The following is a 21006-nucleotide window of genomic DNA, read 5'->3' as shown; positions in this document are numbered from 1 at the left end:
TGGCTTTTGTAATTGTCTGTGCAGTTGGCAGTTAAATGTACGGTGTATTTATTTTTTGCATTTTGATGAAGCTATGCTGAATTGCATGATTTGCACTGTTCATCGTATATCTTATATTTTACTGTCCAATAAATTTTTCTTTGCATGGTTTTGAGCCCAACCCATGATAAAGTTAGTATTTTCATTTGAGCCAGGCGGAACCTGTTGGGTTTGGTCTGGTCCCCTTAGGTTTGGGCATGAATGTCAAGGTTAATTGAGCTAGAATCCACAAAAAACAGTCCAAAGTGCTCTTCACCTCTAAGTAGAATTACCTTCATTAATCTGGCATTGTTTTATGTATTGACATAAAAACAAACTGATTTTCAGAACTATTTGACAGTGAAGAATGCATTGGTCTTATTTTCTGGATCCCAATGAAAGCAATCATTACCAGGCATCACATTCCAATCCACACAGTGGTATTTCATCCCATGTGTATCCTTGCAGCGCTCTCTTCTTTTCTCCAATGGTTTTGAGAGCCAGCCCTGACCTCTTCCTGTGTCCGTGTTTCCTCCAGACCGCCTGTCGCACCAGGCCCGCATCTCCGCCTCCGTCAATGCCATGAGAATCCTCAACACGGGCACCGAGGTGGAGGCTGCCGTGGCCGACGCCCTGGTGAGGACACAACTGCTTTGATGGTTAAATCTTCAGCCCTGATGTCCATAAAGCTAAAAACCCATTTTATGCATTTTCTCATATTGTGTTGTTTGTTGTTGTAGAGTTATTTCCACACCTAGTTGACAGTCATATTGTCCTGTTGCTATTAATGGCATTCAAGCAGCCTAAATCTTTAAAGCCATTTGAAGAATTTAAAATGAATATTTTTAAAATAAATGGTACAGTAGGAAATGTGTTATGATATGACCCTCAAAATCATGATAGTAACTATTTGTTTAATCCTTTTTTAACAAAATTACAAAGTGCTGTAAATCAATGGATAGATGGATTATGTATGTATTTATTTATTTATTTATATATTAATTTATTAATTGCTATTGATCATAGTTGTACCTTTCTGTTGGTGCCATTCACTGTCATTTGACAAATGTATTACAGTCACCTGTTACGACCAAGATGGCCGTGCGGTGATGTAACAGGATACTATGAATTGAGCGGTTCAAACTGGGTTTAATTTGCTCTGTACTCTTTCTTCTTGGGTAAATCTCAGCTCTTAGGAGACTCCAGTCGTAAGGTACATCAGCCACAACCTTTCTCCATCCCTTATTTGCATGCGCAGTGCATGTTTATCAAAGGTTGACATTTATATGTGAGGCATTTAGCTGACAGTCATTTCCAAAATGACTTCAGATGAGAGTGAGCAGGTTGGGGTGCAGTCTCTTGACAAGACATTGGCTGTTGCAGGAATCGAACCTGTGACCTTCCAGATAGATACAGCATGGTCTCACTAACGACTAACGGCAGCCTACCTAACACTCATCTTTTCATGACTTCATCCATTAGACCAAAGCTGTTAATGTGTCACGATTCCCTCTGTTGCAGTTGGGTAACACCAGATGCACTGGCTGCAGTGCAGTAATGTCATTATTAGTTTGTCTCATCAAAGAAACACACACTACAATCACTGCAATCAATCTTACCAAAATACATTTCAGTGCTTCCAACCAGCATGAAGTAACTTCATCCATTTTGCAATGCATCATCCGAAAACTGCATGCATCTCCATGGCTGTTTTCCTTTCTAATGTAGCTGCATGGTTAGATCTTCTAAATGCAATAGTTGTTGGTTTGGATTTGGAAAGTGTGAACTGCTAGGGTTGGGCATCGAAAATTAGGATTCCAAAGGAATTGAAGCTTCCTAAACTAATTTTGCCTGCAGAACATACTTGAAATCCGAGTTCCCACCTGAACACATTAAATGGCGGACATGGCGGTTGATGTTTGCAAAAGCTGTTTTGACCCCGCCCGTCAAACAATTGGAATTGATAATCGTTAACAACTGGAATCGATAAGCCGGATCGGAATATGAATCAGAATCGTAACCATCCAAACGATACCCAACCTTAATGACTGCTGTAGATTCATAAGGCATGACAGCATTACTTGTTGCCCGTACGACACGCCCTGTCTTTGTAAAAACCCTCACCTCTCATCACCCAGCGGAGGCCGGTGAGGCGGCGGTTCGAGCCCCCGGGCATGTACTCTGACGACGAGGCCAACAGCGACGCCTCCAGCGCCTGCTCGGAGCGCTCCTACAGCTCGCGCAACGGTGGCATGGCGCCCCACTACCTGAGGCAGACGGAGGACGTGGCCGAGGTGCTGAACCACTGCGCCAGCTCCAACTGGTCCGAGCGCAAGGAGGGACTGCTGGGCCTTCAGAACCTGCTCAAGAGCCAGAGGATGCTCAGGTAGGCTGGGACCAGGTGTTAGTTATTATTAGTGGGCGTGTTTGTTCGTGGAAGAGAGAGAGACAGAGCTTTGGTGACATTAAAGCTGCCTTCACATGATAAGCGATCTTCTCTTCTCTCACCGCGAGGTAGAGCGGAGAAAGGTCAGTGTTAAGTAGGTCAGAGTTTAAACAATCTGAACTTTGACCTCAGCGCACGGTGGCAAACTCGAGTAGTGCGCGGGTGTTTACAAATGAAACTGGGAAGTGCTTATTAGTATCTGGGACTTGAATGACTTGGTAAATGACCTGGATGGGTCTCTGTCTCTGTCTGTCCCAGTCGTGTGGAGCTGAAGAGGCTCTGTGAGATCTTCACCAGGATGTTTGCCGACCCACACAGCAAGGTAAGACACAGCCTGATGCACACATCCACAGCAGCATGGCTGCTACCTGGGTGGGACAGAAACAGCAGCCACCAGCCAAATGTTGGTAACTCTTGGTTAAAAAAAAGCCTTTGCAACTTGTGACCAAAGTTATTTTCCCGCCTTAACCAGTTCACTGAATTCACACATGAGTCAATACTAATTTGAAGCACAAACTAACAGTGTCTTTTTCTGTTGCATGCCTCCTCGTTGCTGTGGACTCTAACACCAGAGAGTAAGTGTTTAGTCACCTTTATGATCAAGCCAGACTGTTCGGGTTGCAGCTCTTGAATCTGTGCTCGTTTAACTGTCCTGTCAAATTTGTGTTTTTGTCTGCTTTTGTATTAATTTTCACAACACCTCACCTGTCAGAGATACACAAAAAGCGTTGTCACGAAAGTTTGTGAATCTGAGAAAAAATCAAGGCCTTGAACGTTTTTGAAAATAAGACATAAATAGACATGGGTCATTGAAAGTGTCCTTAGTCCTTGAATGAGAACACTGGGTCCTGGAATTTGAGGGAATTTGGCCTGGAAAGTGCTTGAAGTTGATGTTTAAGAAGGTGTGGGAACACTGGAATCCACACAGAGGAAGCTGATTTCTTCTTCCTCTCTCTTTTTTGGGGGGTGTGTGTCTGTTATCCTTTGTTGCTCCCTCCTTTTCTCCCCCCCTCCTCCGCTGTCTGACTGTGTAGGTGTTCAGCATGTTCCTGGAGACTCTGGTGGATTTCATCACGCTGCACAGAGAGGACCTTCTGGACTGGCTGTTCGTGCTGCTCACCCAGCTGCTGAAGAAGATGGGCGCCGACCTGCTGGGCTCTGTCCAGGCCAAAGTCCAGAAGGCCCTGGACGTCACCAGGTTTGTGTGTGTGTGTGTGTGTGTGTGTGTGTGTGTGTGTGTGTCTGGACGTCAGCAGGTTAGACACATTTTACCTCCACATTGTTGAAAACTCTAATGTGCTTCCTACTTTTGCTCTCACTCTCTTTAGCTGCAACAGGATTTTTTTTTATTAATTTTTTGCTGCAACCAGCAGCTCTAAAAGTCACTCTGTTGGTCGGTCAGTTGGTGTGTGCATGGAAGTTTGTTCATGCCACAAACACACACCTTCACACACACGCACACACACACACACACACACAGACAGACACAGACAGACAGACACACTGAGTAGGGTGGGCTGCCCCTGTCATCCTGCATTTCAGAAATTCGCCTATGCGGTCACAGCTATTGCGCATTTGCGCTTCTTCCAGTAGTAATGAGAAAGGTAGCCCAATCAGAACAGAAATTCCTCATGTAACCGCCTCAATCAGATTAAACCGGCTCAATCTGAATGAAATTTGCATAATGTTTGAAAGTTTGTAATCCATTCGATGGATAAATTGCATCATGTAAATGCACATTGAACGCTTCTTTTGGGTGGAATAGCTCAACTATTTCTGCGCACACTTGCCCATTTGGCATAAGTGACATCATTAACGTTTTTTATAGAAAATCGGGCTACGCCGCGGCGCCTACGTTAAGTGCTGACTCAGTCTTCATGAGAAAGAAAAGACGTACAGCAATAAGGGTCCCAAGCGCCCGACACAGGTCTATCTTTTCGAAACCCAAATCCACAATAACCTTCTAACTATCTAGTTTAGGGTATTATGTGCATAATAACGTCTACTGTAAAAATATTAGACATTAGTTTCAATCCAAATCCTAAATATTGCCATTTCAGTTTTTGTACTGTTCCTGATGTTGGGTTTGAAGTGGGCGTGGTTATGCTCCAGACTTATTACACAATAAGCTTCGCGAACCAATCAACCTGAAGTGTCTTTACCCTGCATAAGAAAATGCATCAGAATGTATCAAGTTGTGCAGCACTGTGGGAGGATGGCTGGGGAGCGAGCGCACTGGGAGCACTTCAGCAGACACGCCTCCACACTTTCAGAGCTGAGAATACTGCTTTGTTTTTCATGATTTTGGAACCTAATTTTATATACTTGGAGATTTGGAGACATTTTTAATTGTTCAAATTTGGCTGGGTGATTAACACATTCACTGCCAGCCGTTTTTTTTTTACTGTAGGTAGCTTCTGCCAAGCCGTTTTTTGAGGATTCTGGCTCATTTTACAAGAGCCGAGGATAATTTTCTGCTTGGACTTTGTGAACACAAAGTTCACAAAAGTACTAATAGAATGTGTGCTTTCTCTGTCTAAAAGAGTTAGTTTGTAGAGTTAGTAGTTATGTAGATATTAGCCGTTGAGTACAGCATGGTTTCAGCGTCTGAGACAGGAAGCTGAGATAATCGCAGTTTTGTGAAATTCAATCAAACAGGCAGAACAGTCACTTTAACCATTTATTTTTGGCATCAGTGAGAGATCAGACATCTGAACAATATAGTTCTGAACACCCTCTCCTTCAAACTCCTCCCTCCGTGGGTGTGTCTGGTGGCGTTTGTCACAAGCCAGTTTCTCCTGCCTGTCTGAGCAGTGAGCAGCCTCCCTCTCTGGCGGCCCCTCGTCGGCGAGTGTGGCGAGTGTGGACTGTGGATGGGGCTCAATCGTTTCTTGGATTTTCGGTTGAGAGCTTTGATGAAGCTTTGTGCGATTCTAGGCTTTATGCTGCCCACCCAGTCTATTTTTGGAACCCCCCACCGTTGTGCGCCCGTGTGCAGCAGCGTGAAAGCGTTTTCGCCTACAGTATGAGAATGAGGCTCGTTCGTTTCTGGGTTTTCGGAATGCGTGCGATTCTGGCCTTTCTGCGGGTGTTTCAAAGTGTGTTTCACCCATAATCTATTATGCAAATTTGCAATCCCCCACGCCAGCACCGCTCTCCGCTCTCGGTGTGCTGCTGCTGGCGCGGCCGCTCTCGGGCGAGTCTGGTGACTGATGACTGTAAAATCGCCATGCCATTTCCTTGAGAATGGCTTCCTCCCGCGGCTGTTTTTGGTTGGCTTTCTCTCTGTCGGGAGAGCACTGTCGCCACTTAGTTGGTCGGTAAAATAGATTATACACATTCAATACTTCCAATATTTTTATAGGAGACGTGGGGGGCATTGATCCACGTAGCACCGTCAAAAAAAAAAAAATTTTTTTTTTTGACGTCTCAACTCGTCATTGGCAGTGAACGGTTGGATTGTGTTTGACGAGTCAACTCGTCATTGGCAGTGAACGTGTTAATATAAACATTTTCTGTGGTGTTGACAAACTCAAAACACATTTATTTTTTGGTTTCCAGGGGCTTTAAGAATGAAAGCCCATGCTCTAGCCCTGGATTCTGTATTTTGCTCATATCAGAGACTTTTATTGTGATTACAAACACACACCATGTGATCCTTGTATTTAGTGCTCGTGTAAATGTGGAAATCTTCCATCGGCCTGATTTCAGTCAGAATAAAACAAACAGGTTTATGTGACGGCAGCTTTTGTCTGTCTTCCTCTGGCAGGGAGTCGTTCCCGTTCGAGCAGCAGTTCAACATCCTGATGCGCTTCATCGTGGACCAGACGCAGACGCCCAACCTGAAGGTGAAGGTGGCCATCCTGCGCTACATCGAGGCCCTGGCCCGGCTGATGGACCCGGGCGACTTCGTCAACTCCAGCGAGACACGCCTCGCCGTGTCCCGCATCATCACCTGGACCACCGAGCCCAAGAGCTCCGACGTCCGCAAGGTAGGCTGGGGCAGGGCGGGGCTGTCCAAGTCTAACTGTGGTATGGCTGGGACGATATGGAAATTTCATGTCACGATTGTCCTGTCCAAAATAATCGTGATTAACGATATTTTCGCAAAAATCATCAAAATATGCTTAGAATTCTTAATAATGGCAATAAAACATACTAGAATCAATTTACCTTACATTTTGTTAAGAAACAAATATTTTGAGTTGTTGGTCGCCTGGGCAGATACCTTTCATCAGCAGGTTCTGTAGGTGTGAACCCTGTCTTTTATTTTTGAACCCATAACATTTCCACACATCTTATTTAAATTCTTTAGCTGGAGGATACAGCGGGCAAGCCGAGCCCGCTTCAGCCATGTTGACGACGATTGACTGGAAAGATGCAGGCTCCCCCTTGTGCCAAATGGCAATTCAAACTAAGCCAGGAAATGAATAGGACTTTGACTTGTTAGAGAGCTAAGATAGACAGCTATTAATTCTCATGTGATGATATTCACAATTATAGGATTAATGGAAATTCACCACGATACAATTATCTAGAGTGTTTATTATCGCGATAGATTATAATATCTTATATTGTCCCGCCCCTACACCATGGTAAACTCAGGCATGGTATCTGCCACAGCCAATGCAGGGTTCCCACCGCTGCTTGAAATCCTCGAAAGTTTGTGAATTTGAGAAAAACTATGGCGAAAACTGTGCCCGCTAAAGCGTGGTGAACTTTTTGTGGACCAACAGAGTGACTTATAGAGCTGGACCAGTGCTGGTCACCGCGCTAACAATCGCTAACAATTGAACGTTTTTTAAAATAGACATGGGTCATTGAAAGTGCTTGAATTGATATGTTTTGTGCGAGAATTGAAATAGAAATGCCACCGTCTGCATGTAGCCTGCCATCACTGTAACACAGCACAGTGGAGAAGTGTTCACACATTGAAGCCTCTCTTGCTTTGTAATAGTTTGTCTGTGAGCTTCTCATTAGAAACATTCTCAGTGTTGTAACAGTAATGAACTTTCAAACTAGGCTGTGTTGGCTCCTTGAATTTGACAGGATTGGGCCTGGAAAGTCCTTGAAAAGTCCTTGAATTTGATGTTTAAGAAGTTGTGGGAACCCTGTCAATGGCGGTGAGGTTAATCACTCCAGAGACGGTTTCCTTTTCTTGTTTGCTTGGTTTTGTTGATCTTTTTTTCATTTCAGCTTTATGTTTCTTCATTTGTAAGCTTTTTAGTTTATCTTTGTTTTCATTTTAATGACATGACATGCTGATTTTCCAACCGCCATTTCTCCGTTCACCGAACCCCCTAGACCCTCCATAATTGGGCGGGGGAGGATTTCTCAGGCAGACCCAGCACCGTGGCCTCTCTGCCTGGGGAGGGCAACCTGGAGGAGAGGTGTAAGCAGGTAGACTCTCCATCGAACGGCATGACCAACCCCCCCCTTCCCCTCCTTCCTCGCAGCAACTTTGACATAACCTCCTCTAACCCAGCTTGACCTTTCACAAATGCTCACAGGGATCAGCTGGCAGTCTGAAAAGTGGACACGAAAGAGCTTTGAATGAAATGACCGCTGGTCAATTACGCGAATGCCTTAAAAGCCTAACTACTTTATTATTATATACTGTTATATCTATATTAAATATAACTAATACCTTATATATTTCAGGTACATTTCCTAACAGTCTGTGCTGCCACTTGAGTTTTATATTGTCTGTTTCAGCTGTTTGGGGAAGCAGGGTGGGAACTTAAATATTAGCTGATAAGTTTGTGCTGTACCAACCGAGCATCAAAATAACCTTCGATGGCTCGTAAAATGATGAAAATTATCAGTGAATGTTTCCATCTTCCAGCCGCTGGGCCAGTGGACAAAATGGTGTCCTGTCTTGATAGCAGGGTTTGGGGTCTTGTGTGCATGTATTTCTGGTTATGCCAAGTTTTACCAGTCTTAACTCTGAGACTAACTGTGCCAACGGATCCTAAACATACAGTAATGCTGTTTCTTTTTCAACAGGGTTGTGCATGATGTAACACTTATCATTTATTGCTCTTACATGTTTCATTTATGTGGTTTCCAAATGGGAACCTCTGTTTTCGATGTTGGCTTCTCTTTCTTTTTTATTTTCAGCTGAACGGACACACTGTTGAATGTTTTAGTGCTTGATGAACTAACACGTTTGGTGTGTGTGTGTGTATATGTGTGTGCGCGCGCATGTGTGTGTGCAGGCAGCCCAGGTTGTGCTGATCGCCCTGTTTGAGCTGAACACACCAGAGTTCACCATGCTGCTGGGAGCTCTGCCAAAGACCTTCCAGGACGGAACCACCAAGCTGCTGCACAACCACCTGAGGAACGCCAGCGCCAACAGCGCCATGGTAACCAGGGTCGGGGTGTAACGATTACATGGATTTAAAATACAAAATATGAGTAACTGTATTCCATTACAGTTTAATTTGGTGGTATTCTGAATACAGTTACTGTCCTTAAAAATAGATTACTTTAGGGGATTACTTTGTTTGTTTTGTTTTATTTGCTCTAAAATGCATATGCCTGCCACACGCCACAAGAGAATGGCAAGGCCGATGAAACACAGCCAGGACACTCTCAAGAATGTGTTTTTGACATGGAAATATAACACAACGCAATGTAGCCGGCGTTGCCCGGGTTAAAAAATGGGGTATCGAAATGTATTAAAAGTTGATAAATCAATTTAGGGAAAATTAAAGCCCTTAAAATTTATTAAAAATTCTTAATTGCGATTTGAGAAATATAAAATGTTGTAGCTATTGTGTTGATGGTGTTAAATGGACATATGATATCGTCTCATATCAATCGCAAACCCCTGAATTGAATCTATATCGTATTGTGATGAAACTTGTGATTACACCCCTATCGCTGATTTGACGAAAGTGACGTTGAGGTCTTAAAATTTATTGAAAAGGTCTTAAAAAAAGTTCTTAAAAGGTATTGAATTTAACTTCAGGATTATTGCATATACCCTGAAAAAGCAATACAATTGTGCCCTTTGCTTGGCTAAAAATGATGGTGGTGTCCTTCCCTCTGGATCATAACCCACCGCCATGCACATTTTCAGCCCAATCTGACCCAGGGTGTGGGCATCAGGTGGTTTCCAGGACTTTGCAGGTGGTTCCAGGACTTGATGACCTGACCATGACCCTCCCCAGATTCATAACCCATCGCGATGCAAATTTTCAGCCCAATCCGACCTGGGGAGGTGGTTATCAGGGTGTGGGTTTGCCTAAAAGACAGACGTCAACTTTATTATATAGATGTATTTGTTTATAAAAAAAAAATTGTATACATAGTCTAAATCCAGCTGTGTCTTTCTTTGTTGGTCTGTAGGCGTCTCCCTCGGCAGGACGCACGCCGCCACGGCAACACAGCAGCCGCAGCAGCCCGCTGACCTCGCCCACTAACTGCTCCCATGGCGGCCTTTCTCCCAGGTAGGCTACAGCTTAGACAACCATGATGTCACCGTCAGGTACAGCTTAGACAGCCATGATGTCACCGTCAGGTACAGCTTAGACAGCCATGATGTCACCGTCAGGTACAGCTTAGACAGCCATGATGTCACCGTCAGGTACAGCTTAGACAGCCATGATGTCACCGTCAGGTACAGCTTAGACAGCCATGATGTCACCGTCAGGTACAGCTTAGACAGCCATGATGTCACCGTCAGGTACAGCTTAGAGAGCCATGATGTCACCGTCAGGTACAGCTTAGACAGCCATGATGTCACCGTCAGGTACAGCTTAGACAGCCATGATGTCACTGTCAGGGCCGCACCTGCAATCCAACAAATACATGACAACTGCTGTTTCTAAATGACAAGAGGCTGCAGTTTCTCATCACCAGGATTTCTTTCTTTTTTCCTTTTTCTTTTTAACACAACCATCTAAACAAGTTATTCTGACGTTTTGGAGAATCACTGGCCGATATATCAAGCTGCACATCAAACCAATCTTTTATTTTATTCGAACTGAGAAAATCCTTAGCATTAGCATCTTATCAACCCATCCTTTCCTCAAAATGTTCAAGCACTGCAAAAACATTCTTTCCACTAGTGTTATCATGATACTATAGAGTTATTTACTTTGACGCCGATGATATCTAGCCTGGTAAACCAGCCGATCACGTGAGCTCACGTTTCATTTGGTTCTGTGGGACCATCTGGCCTCAACTCTGGGAGGGCTGTCTGCAGAAACTTCAAAGCGGATGAGCCAATCAGCGACCTGCCTCGTAGTTGGCATTGTAACCGGCCAATCAGAACGTCCCTAGCAAAACCGTAATGGCCGCCTCGAGGAGTAATGTCAATGTTCGTCTAGTTTAAACAGCCATAAAGTGCAGTTATTGCAGAAATAGACTCAATAACAAGAATTAAACAAGTACAGGAATATGCAACAGCGGAGGTTCTGGGCATAAAATATGTTTTTGCTGTTCTCCCGAGTGGTTTTGGGTTTGACTAGATCCCAACGCTGATTGGCTGAAGGAGTTGTCTGTCAAGGCAAGTACACCCGCCCAACTTCCGCCCACTGCAAAGACTGTTGTGATGGCTTCAGGCCAGGCGGGAACGAAGAACGAAATGAAATGTGAGTTCACGTGACCGGCTGGTTTACCAGGCTAGATGATATCAGGAAAAACAAGAAGCAACCATTGACCTGGCCAGCTTTGTTGCATAGATTTCTCAGTGCTTTTGAAGCTGGCTGGGTGTCCGTCTTTGTTGGCTCTGTTCAATGTTTCATTCCTGGTACCCATCATAGAATGTATAACATATGGACATCATCATAGTTCCTCAAAAGTGAGGCCAAATAATCTCGATTGCCCTGGTGGCTGGCTGCAGTATAGGTCATATGTCCCGCCCCATCCATGTTAGAGGATGGGACATGAGCCAAACTAAAAAATCAAAGTTCCCCTTCAAATAAACTTTGACCAAAGATGGTTTCCATCATTTTCAGTAGTTCTTATCATGCAGTATGTTCAAGTGCTAATTTTTCTGATAAGTATATAATATAATAGTAAGTTGATAAGTAGTTGATGTAAAAACAGCTGTGACAGCCACTCTCAGCTCGCTGAAACAAGATATTGTGGCTTCACTTTTGCATAGTGTGAAGTACGAAAACGGGACGTGTGGTCCATATAATATACAGTCAATGGTACCGACTTGCCATCCGGTTCAGGTGGACTGGGATACGGTTCAACACTGTGATGCTGTTTGAGTGTTTTCAGCTGTCTGACTCTGTCTGCTGTAGTCTGCTGTCTGACTCTGTCTGCTGCAGTCTGCTGTCTGACTCTGTCTGCTGCAGTCTGCTGTCTGACTCTGTCTGCTGCAGTCTGCTGTCTGACTCTGTCTGCTGCAGTCTGCTGTCTGACTCTGTCTGCTGTCTGACTCTGTCTGCAGCAGTCTGCTGTCTGACTCTGTCTGCTGAGTCTGCTGTCTGACTCTGTCTGCAGCAGTCTGCTGTCTGACTGTCTGCTGAGTCTGCTGTCTGACTCTGTCTGCAGTCTGACTCTGTCTGCAGCAGTCTGCTGTCTGACTCTGTCTGCAGTCTGACTCTGTCTGCAGCAGTCTGCTGTCTGACTCTGTCTGCAGTCTGACTCTGTCTGCAGCAGTCTGCTGTCTGACTCTGTCTGCAGTCTGACTCTATCTGCTGCAGTCTGCTGTCTGACTCTGTCTGCTGTCTGACTCTGTCTGCAGTCTGACTCTGTCTGCTGCAGTCTGCTGTCTGACTCTGTCTGCAGCAGTCTGCTGTCTGTCTGCAGTCTGACTCTGTCTGCAGCAGTCTGCTGTCTGACTCTGTCTGCAGCAGTCTGCTGTCTGACTCTGTCTGCAGTCTGACTCTGTCTGCTGCAGTCTGCTGTCTAACTCTGTCTGCTGCTGTCTGACTCTGTCTGCAGTCTGACTCTGTCTGCAGCAGTCTGCTGTCTGACTCTGTCTGCTGTCTGACTCTGTCTGCAGCAGTCTGCTGTCTGACTCTGTCTGCAGTCTGACTCTGTCTGCTGCAGTCTGCTGTCTGACTCTGTCTGCAGCAGTCTGCTGTCTGACTCTGTCCGCTGTCTGACTCTGTCTGCAGCAGTCTGCTGTCTGACTCTGTCTGCTGCAGTCTGCTGTCTGACTCTGTCTGCAGCAGTCTGCTGTCTGACTCTGTCTGCAGCAGTCTGCTGTCTGACTCTGTCTGCAGTCTGACTCTGTCTGCTGCAGTCTGCTGTCTGACTCTGTCTGCAGCAGTCTGCTGTCTGCAGTCTGACTACTCTGTCTGCAGCAGTCTGCTGTCTGACTCTGTCTGCAGTCTGACTCTGTCTGCTGCAGTCTGCTGTCTGACTCTGTCTGCAGCAGTCTGCTGTCTGACTCTGTCTGCAGTCTGACTCTGTCTGCTGCAGTCTGCAGTCTGACTCTGTCTGCTGCAGTCTGCTGTCTGACTCTGTCTGCTGCAGTCTGCTGTCTGACTCTGTCTGCAGCAGTCTGCTGTCTGACTCTGTCCGCTGTCTGACTCTGTCTGCAGCAGTCTGCTGTCTGACTCTGTCTGCTGCAGTCTGCTGTCTGACTCTGTCTGCAGCAGTCTGCTGTCTGACTCTGTCTGCAGCAGTCTGCTGTCTGACTCTGTCTGCAGTCTGACTCTGTCTGCTGCAGTCTGCTGTCTGACTCTGTCTGCTGCAGTCTGCTGTCTGACTCTGTCCGCTGTCTGACTCTGTCTGCAGCAGTCTGCTGTCTGACTCTGTCTGCTGCAGTCTGCTGTCTGACTCTGTCTGCAGTCTGACTCTGTCTGCTGCAGTCTGCTGTCTGACTCTGTCTGCTGCAGTCAATAGTCAAGTCGTTGTCTGCTGCACATACAGTAATGACCCTGTGGAGGTGATGTGGAAACAGAAGTTCAGCTTGGAGAACAATGTGGTCGAAGTGTTTATTTTATTATTTATTACTTTTATCAAATGAAATATCAAACTCAATCTCTCGCACTGGTGTCAAAGTAGTATTGAAGTTTCGGTTATCATGACAACTCTAGTTTCCACAATTCATATTGCAGTCGCAGTATTCAGTAGTGAAGAATGCAATGCTTTTATTATTTTTAGTCATGCACTGATACAAGGGTTTGGTATCAGTCTGATCAGTTTCTGAGAATTTACCAATCCAATACTTAAGACCACATGTAACGTGTTAGACGTCAAAGCAAATTGATAAAATTTTGTTTTTCACACATAGAAGCTTGTTAGTGCAATATTGCTTTAAGTTGTTTAATACAGGCCCGGAGTGCTGTTAATGATTTTTTCTTCTTTTTTTGGCAGCAAAATTACTTTTTTGTCCACCAGCCACTTAAAATGACCAACCAGTCACATTATCTTTTAAAATAGAGGAGATTGATGGTTGGATATCTGCCAAAGTGGACGCTAATATGACTGCAGCAAAAGTTTGGTGGAGTAGTTGTGTGTGTTTAGGCCAGGTGCCGGATACAAATGCATATGAATGTTAAAAAGAGTAGAAACCTGCACACTGGTGCAGCTCCGAAATATGTATTGACCACTACATCTTGTAGTGGTCAATACATATGGGGAGCTGCTCCAGGGTGGGGATATCTACTCTTTTTAACCTGCAGCAAAAGTTGACCAGCTGATGGTGATTCCCCTAACCCTGACTAACATGGACTGAGAATAGTGCTTATATCCCCCCTTTTCTCCCATCTCTATCTTCTCCCCTTGGACCGCTTCCCAACTCTTCCTCCTCTCCCTCCCTCCCCTCTCCCCCACCTCCTCCCTCCCTCCCCTCTCCCCCACCTCTTCCCCCCCCCTCCCTCCCTCCCCTCTCCCCCACCTCCTCCCTCCCTCCCCTCTCCCCCACCTCTTCCCTCCCCCGGCTTTTCCCTCTCCCCCGGCTTTTCCCTCCCCTCCCCCCCGGCTCTTTCCTCCCCTCTTCCCCGGCCCTTCCCTCCCCCCTCCTCTTTCCCCTGCTCTTCCCTCCTTCCCTCCCCCCTCCTCTTTCCCCCTGCTCTTCCCTCCTCTCCCCCGGCTATTCCTTCCTCTCCCTCCCCTCTCCCCTGGCTCTTCCTTCCTCTCCCTCCTTCCCCTCTCCCCTGGCTCTTCCTTCCTCTCCCTCCTTCCCCTCTCCCCTGGCTCTTCCTTCCTCTCCCTCCCTCCCCTCTCCCCTGGCTCTTCCAGTCGGCTATGGGGCTGGAGTGCCGACGGGCTCTCCAAGTACCCTCCTCCACCCTTCCCCTATCCTCTCCCCCCCATCCCCCCTGCCCACTCCTCCCTCAAGGCCCTCCGGCGTGCTTACTCACCCAGGTAACCCCACCCCCTTTCATTCTTCTCCTCCCTTGTGGGGTTTCACAGTACAGGAGCTTAAAGGATTAGTTCACCCAAAAATGAAAATTCTGTCATTATCTACTCACCCCCATGCTGATGGAAGGACAGGTGACGTTTTTTAATCCACAAAACATTTTAGGGGTTTCACAGCAGAACACCGTGCAGAATTCTCCTAAGCAATTGAAGTGGATGGGGTACAACTTTCAAATGTTAAAAAAGGGAGGGGGTGGGCCTCCATACTGCTCACCTCCCATCTCCACAAGCCCTGAGATGAACAAGTTGACTTGAAAAGATGTAATTTACACCCTGTTTTTAGCTGAGATCTTCACTGTAGCAGATGTCATTTACACCCTGTTTTTAGCAGGCGACAGTAGCCGCCCCCCTTCTTGCTCGTGCACCTCGCTCGAAGTAGAACACAAATAAATGCACTTCAATTCATTGTTCATTTCACTTTGAAATTGCTGTTGACTCCTAGGCAAGTGGTGTATCCGTTTCTTTTAGGCTTTAGTTTCTTAAGGAAGTACTGTGAAACCCCTTGTTTTATTTCGTTGAAGCTCGGCTCCCACCTATTGCCATCTCTGCGTGGTACACGCTATCGAATGCTCTTACCTTTTATTACTTTAAAAGTGTCCTTTCCAACCATCCATTAGACCGTTGACAGGATGCAGACTGGACCCTTGGAAAATCCGGGGCGATCCTGACGGTCTCATGGTCTCCCATCCAATAGCAGGAGTAGAGGCGGGCACAAGCCCTCACGCCTGGAATTGGACCGGGAAAACACCACTCTTACCTGCATTCGGCCAAGGACAGACGTGTGAATTATTGCTCCAGATTAGCGTTAGCTTGCCCGACCACTTTCACTTCAACTGCTCCCCGTACATCGGCGTAGCGGACGGGAACCTCGGTCGTTGATTTTCCGGTCTGGAAGGTTACCTTCGCCTGGGCGGTGAAAGTTGGAGGCGAGCGACAAAGCTAAGTGTTTTTTTCACGTGTCGGCGGCTTTTAAGAACAAGCCGGTCCGAGTGTCGTTGTATGCTTGCTAATTGAATTGCTCTGTCTAAGCTAACCTCACGTAGAGATAACTCTCCGCTACTAGCGTCACGTGTTTCGTAGCTTAGTCTCGTTCTTGTATTGGGTTACAGGTATTAGTCGGCACCACTGCCGACTGGCTTGCTAGAGTTAAGACCCGCTAAAATAGCCTGCCGCCTACGCGCGCTCGGTCTGCCACGTTCAGTGGTTTGTGTAACTCGCTTGCTTCAGTGTTACCCACAAGGCGATAAAGAAGAGGATACATTAACGTTAACGTTGTTCGCCTGTCACTACCGCGTGTTCTAACAGGATGGCTAGTGTTAACAAGGCGAAGCGCTGTGCGGACAAGTGTGGCGCGTGGCTATCAGCCAAGGACTCGCACACGCTGTGTGTTGAATGCCTGGGACAGGCCCACGCAGATAGCTGCCTCGGAGATCCGGAGTTTTGCCTCGCCTGTACTGAGATGCCTCGTAGCACTCAAAAATACAGGGCAGACTTCTTCAGAGGCCACGCTGGCGGCGTTGCTGCTGCAGCTGAGCCCAGCCAGAGTCAGACTACCTCTGGGCCTGCTACCTCCGACACCCCGCTGCCTCTCGGACAGCAGCACGTTGACAACTCTCGGGAGGGCTCCCAGCACAGCTCCCAGGAGAGCTCCCCACGTGCTTCTCGTTTGGGTTCACAGCACGGCCACAAGGAGGGTTCCCAGCAGTGCTCCCAGGTGAGCTCCCCACGTGTGTCTCGTTGGGGTTCACAGCATGGCCACAAGGAGGGTTCCCAGCAGCGCTGCCCGCTGAAGCGCCCACGGCAAGATGCGCGGGGTTCCCGGTCGGGTTCGCAGCACAGCTACCAAAGAAAAAAGGTAGGTTCCCAACAGTGCTCCCCGCCGAAGCGCCCGCGGCATGACGCGCGAATTTCCCAACGCGGTTCTCGGTCGGGTTCACAGCACAGCTGCCAGGTAGGTTCCCAGCGTGACTTCCCGCCGGGATCACGGCAGTGCGAGCAGTATACCCGGCACAGTTTCCCAGCGGGTTCACAGCACAAGACGGGTTCCCAGCGCGGTCCCCACCTGCGTTCCCCACATGGTTCCCGCTGTTCCCTGCCCCCCTCCCCCAGGTCGGGTGAAGGTGCGGCTAACTCCCGTGTCTCGGAATGGGCTCGCCTTTCCGCCAAGATGGCCGGAGGCGGGGGACCCTGGGATGACTTCCTCGAGATCCACCCAAAACGGGATGATGAGGCCTCCCTGCTGGCCGGCCCGGGTAACCCAGAAAGGGCTCACCCCGGGGGGCTCCCCCCTCCTGACGACATCTCCTCTGAGATCTACCAGAGGGAGTTCAGGGAGGTCGTGGCCAGGGCTGTTTCCGCCCTCGACTGGGACTGGCCTACGCCCCCTACCGTCGAGAAGGACATGTTCACCGCCTCCCACTTCCGCGCCGTTGAGACGCCGCTACGGGGCAGCCTGCCCTTCTGCCCCGACGTGCAGCGTAGGGTTCAGCGATCCTGGACCAAACCCTACTCCTCTGAGGCCCCCATCCGACGCTTTAAGTGCTGGTCTAGCGTCGTGGAAGGGGCCCAATCAGGCTATGAACATCCCCCCCCACTGGAGAAGGCGGTGGCGGACCACCTGCTCCCAGGCCAGAAGAAGGAAGGGAAGCCCTTGCTCCCCTCCCCAGCCTGCAGGGAGACTGCTTCGCTCCTGGAAAAGTCCTATCTGGCGGCAGGCCAGGCGGCCTCCATGGCCAACACCATGGCCTTCCTGCTTAAGTATCATTGCTTCCTGGTAGACCAGGTCCAAGCAGCCCCCGAGCCTGAAATGTTCACTGAGCTACGCCGGGTCTCCGACTACGTCTTCAAGATGCTGGAGTGTGTGTCGGAGGACTCAGGGAGGGTCATGGGATCTTCGGTGGCCGCCTTGCGTCACCTCTGGCTGCAGCTCACCAGCCTGCGTGGCCATGAGAGGACGGACCTCCTCAACGCGCCCGTTTGCCCTACCAGGCTCTTCGGTTCAATGGCGGACCTCGCCAGCAGGGCCCAGAGGCGGCGTGAGGACACTGAGGCGGTCGGCAGAGTCCTGCCGCGCAAGACCGGGGCGACCCATCACACAGCGAGGCCACCCCCTGCCCGAGGTCGTTCGACGACGACCCGCGGCAGCCCTGCACGCCGTCCACGGGACAGGCAACCCCAGGGGTGGTCCGGTCCCCCAGCCAACGCAGACAGGAACAGCTCGAATGCCCCAAGGAACGCGGGGCCAACACCTCCCCAGCCAGCCTGGACTGGCGCGGGTCGAGGAAGCCGTGCCCGCCGCAGCAGGGGCTCCCGCCGTAACCCTGACAAGTCGGCCACCGCGACCGGGCCCCGAGGCCCGGCGCGTACCTAGCGGTCCCCCGGGGGGGGGAGGGGCAGCCTCCACGCTGCCAGGACCTGGCGTCCCACAGTGTTGTCGAGCGCCGAAGAGAGCCTTGCTCAGTACGTGTCCCTTGCCAGCGAAAGCTGCGAGGTGCTCGGAGGGCACCTCACCATCTGCAGGCCCCCCTGCTATTCCCCCCCCACAGCTGTCGTCGCACCAGCCGGGCAACGACCTCCTGCGGCCTCCGGGATGCAGCCCCCCCGGGCTGGTCCTGCTGGGGCCGCACACCACGGGCGACGACTCGCCGCGGCCTCCGGGACGCAGCCCCTATGGGCTGGTCCTGCCGGGGCTGCACGCCATGCTGCCACGGCCTCCGGGACGCACCCCCCCTGGGGACGTCCTGCTGGGGCCGTGTGCCGTGGCGCCTCAGGATCATGTGCCAAGGGTAACCCCGACACAGGGCACCAGACCTGCCCTGGCAAACAGCCTCCCCCTGTGGAAGAGGCTGTGCAGACCCACACCGTGGGTGCTGCGAACGCTGGAGAAGGGCTACGCGCTGCAGTTCGCGGCCCCCCCGCCGGCTTTCACGGGCATCCCTGTCTCAGACCTGGCGAATGCGGACTCCATGGCTGTCCTCGGCGAGGAAGTCTCCTCGCTTCTGGCAAAGGGCGCGATACGGCCCGTGCCGGACAAGGACAGGCAGTCCGGGTTCTACCACAGGTACTTCCTGGTGCCCAAGAAGGACGGGTCCTTACGGCCCATCCTCGACCTCAGGCGGCTAAACCCCCTGCTCAGGAAGCTTCCCTTCCGCATGTTGACGCTCCCCACACTGTTCAGAGCGATCAGACCCGGGGACTTCTTCACGTCAGTCGACCTAAAGGACGCCTTCTTCCACGTTTCCATCGTGGAAAGGCACAGGAGGTACCTCCGGTTCTCCTTTCAGGGAGTCTCCTACGAGTACTGCGTACTCCCCTTCGGCCTGTCTCTAAGTCCCAGGACTTTCACAGTCTGCGTCAACACAGCGCTGGCTCCCCTCCGAGAGATGGGGATCCGCGTTTACGTCTACCTCGACGACGCCCTGATAGCGGCGAGCTCGAGCGAGATGGTGTCCGCACACACCGAGGTGCTGACTTCCCACCTCCAGGCCTTGGGGTTCCTTATAAACTGGCGCAAGAGCGCCCTTGTGCCTCAACAGGTCACAACCTTCCTGGGTCTGGAGCTAGACTCCCTTTCAATGCGCGCCCGCCTCTCTCCGGAGAGGCTGGACAACCTTCGGAGGACAGCGGAGACTCGGCGTCACGCACGCACGATCTCCGTTCACCAGTGCTCCGTGCTACTGGGCCTTATGGCCGCGGCGACCGCGGCAATTCCTCTGGGGCTGCTGCACATGCGCCCCTTCCAAAGGTGGTTCCTCGGTCATCGCTTGGACCCAGCGATACATCGGTCCCGCGTCCTTACGCTGTCGGACCGCGCTCGCCAAGCCTTGGAAGTGTGGACGGACCGCTGTTGGCTCTTAGAGGGCGCCAGACTGGGTCCGGTCCCACTCAGGCGAGTGATTCGGACCGACGCCTCCCTTTGGGGCTGGGGCGCGGTCTTCGAAGGCCAGGCTGCAAACGGGCGATGGCAAGCCCAACAGCTTCGCCACATAAACATACTAGAGCTGGAGGCAGTTCGCCTCGCTCTTTGGCACTTCCAACATCAGATCATGGGCCACCATGTACTGATACGGTCGGACAACACCGCGACAGTGGCGTACATCAACCGCCAGGGCGGTGTCCGGTCGCTGGCTCTGAACCAGCTGGCTACGGTCATCCACGAGTGGGCCCGTCTCCACCTGCTGTCCCTGTCGGCGGCACACATTCGGGGCCACCTCAACCTGGGAGCGGACCTGCTATCGCGGGGCAACCCGCGCAATTCAGAATGGGTTCTCCACCCACAGGTGGTGGAGCAGATCTGGGCCAGGTTCGGGCAAGCCAGCGTCGATCTCTTCGCCTCGCGGCTCGCACACCATTGCCCCCAGTGGTTTTCCATCCTCGCGGACGATCCACCGTTGGGCCACGACGCGCTGGCGCACGTCTGGCCGAGGGCGGCCCTCTATGCGTTCCCCCCAATCGCACTGATTCCCCAGGTGCTAGCCAGGGTGAGACAGCAAGGGCTACAGCTCATTCTGGTAGCCCCGCACTGGCCGTCGCAGGTCTGGTTTGCGGATCTGATCACTCTGACGAGAGGTCCTCCGTGGCTGCTGCCGCGTCGGAAGGACGTGCTGTCGCAGGCGGGCGGAGAGATACTCCACCCATCCCCACACAAGTGGAAGCTGGCCGCTTGGTCCCTGAACGGGAACGGTTGCTAGCCCAGGGCCTGCCTGCGAACGTCGTGCAAACCATACAGAGTGCTAGAGCCACCTCGACTCGCACTCAGTACACCTACAAGTGGCGGTCCTTCTCACGCTGGTGCGCAGAAAGGAACCTGGACCCGGTGACCTGCGACGTTCGGCCCATTCTCTGCTTCCTCCAGGGTCTGTACGAAGCGGGCCAGTCGCCGCAGTCCCTTAAGGTTTATGTGGCCGCCATCTCGGCCTGCCACATGGACATCGAGGGCAAGACAGTGGGAGGCCTGTCTTTGGTCTCTCGTTTCATGACGGGTGTGCGCAAGCTTCGCCCCCAGACAAGGAACATCTTTCCCAAGTGGGACTTGGTCACGGTCTTGGATGGCCTCTCGAGGCCCCCGTTTGAACCACTCGACGCTGCCGACCTGAAACACCTCTCGCTGAAGACGGCATTGCTTCTCGCTTTGTCTTCCGGCAAGAGAGTGGGAGACTTGATTGCCCTGTCAGTGCAACAATCGTGCATGGTGTTCTCTAACGATG

At 50.3% G+C, this 21006-nt stretch overlaps 1 protein-coding gene across 1 annotated transcript in view; it reads left to right on the top strand.

Moving 5' to 3' along the window:
- LOC310773728 (CLIP-associating protein 1-like) overlaps positions 1 to 21006 on the top strand; it is a gene marked incomplete at its 5' end in the record, with an annotated part of 113781 nt that overhangs the window by 74528 nt on the left and 18247 nt on the right. Inside the window, 10 exons of the mRNA XM_083633662.1 lie at positions 557 to 654; positions 1208 to 1231; positions 2157 to 2404; positions 2723 to 2786; positions 3499 to 3662; positions 6234 to 6456; positions 7769 to 7864; positions 8683 to 8829; positions 9818 to 9918; positions 14621 to 14746. Coding sequence (XP_083489788.1) covers positions 557 to 654; positions 1208 to 1231; positions 2157 to 2404; positions 2723 to 2786; positions 3499 to 3662; positions 6234 to 6456; positions 7769 to 7864; positions 8683 to 8829; positions 9818 to 9918; positions 14621 to 14746 — 1291 coding nt within the window. The remainder of the gene's footprint in view (positions 1 to 556; positions 655 to 1207; positions 1232 to 2156; positions 2405 to 2722; positions 2787 to 3498; positions 3663 to 6233; positions 6457 to 7768; positions 7865 to 8682; positions 8830 to 9817; positions 9919 to 14620; positions 14747 to 21006) is intronic.

The sequence above is a fragment of the Poromitra crassiceps genome, assembly GCF_964638095.1.
Source record: "Poromitra crassiceps genome assembly, chromosome: 3".
Lineage (NCBI taxonomy): Eukaryota > Metazoa > Chordata > Actinopteri > Beryciformes > Melamphaidae > Poromitra > Poromitra crassiceps.
This window is presented reverse-complemented; position numbering and strand designations above follow the sequence as displayed.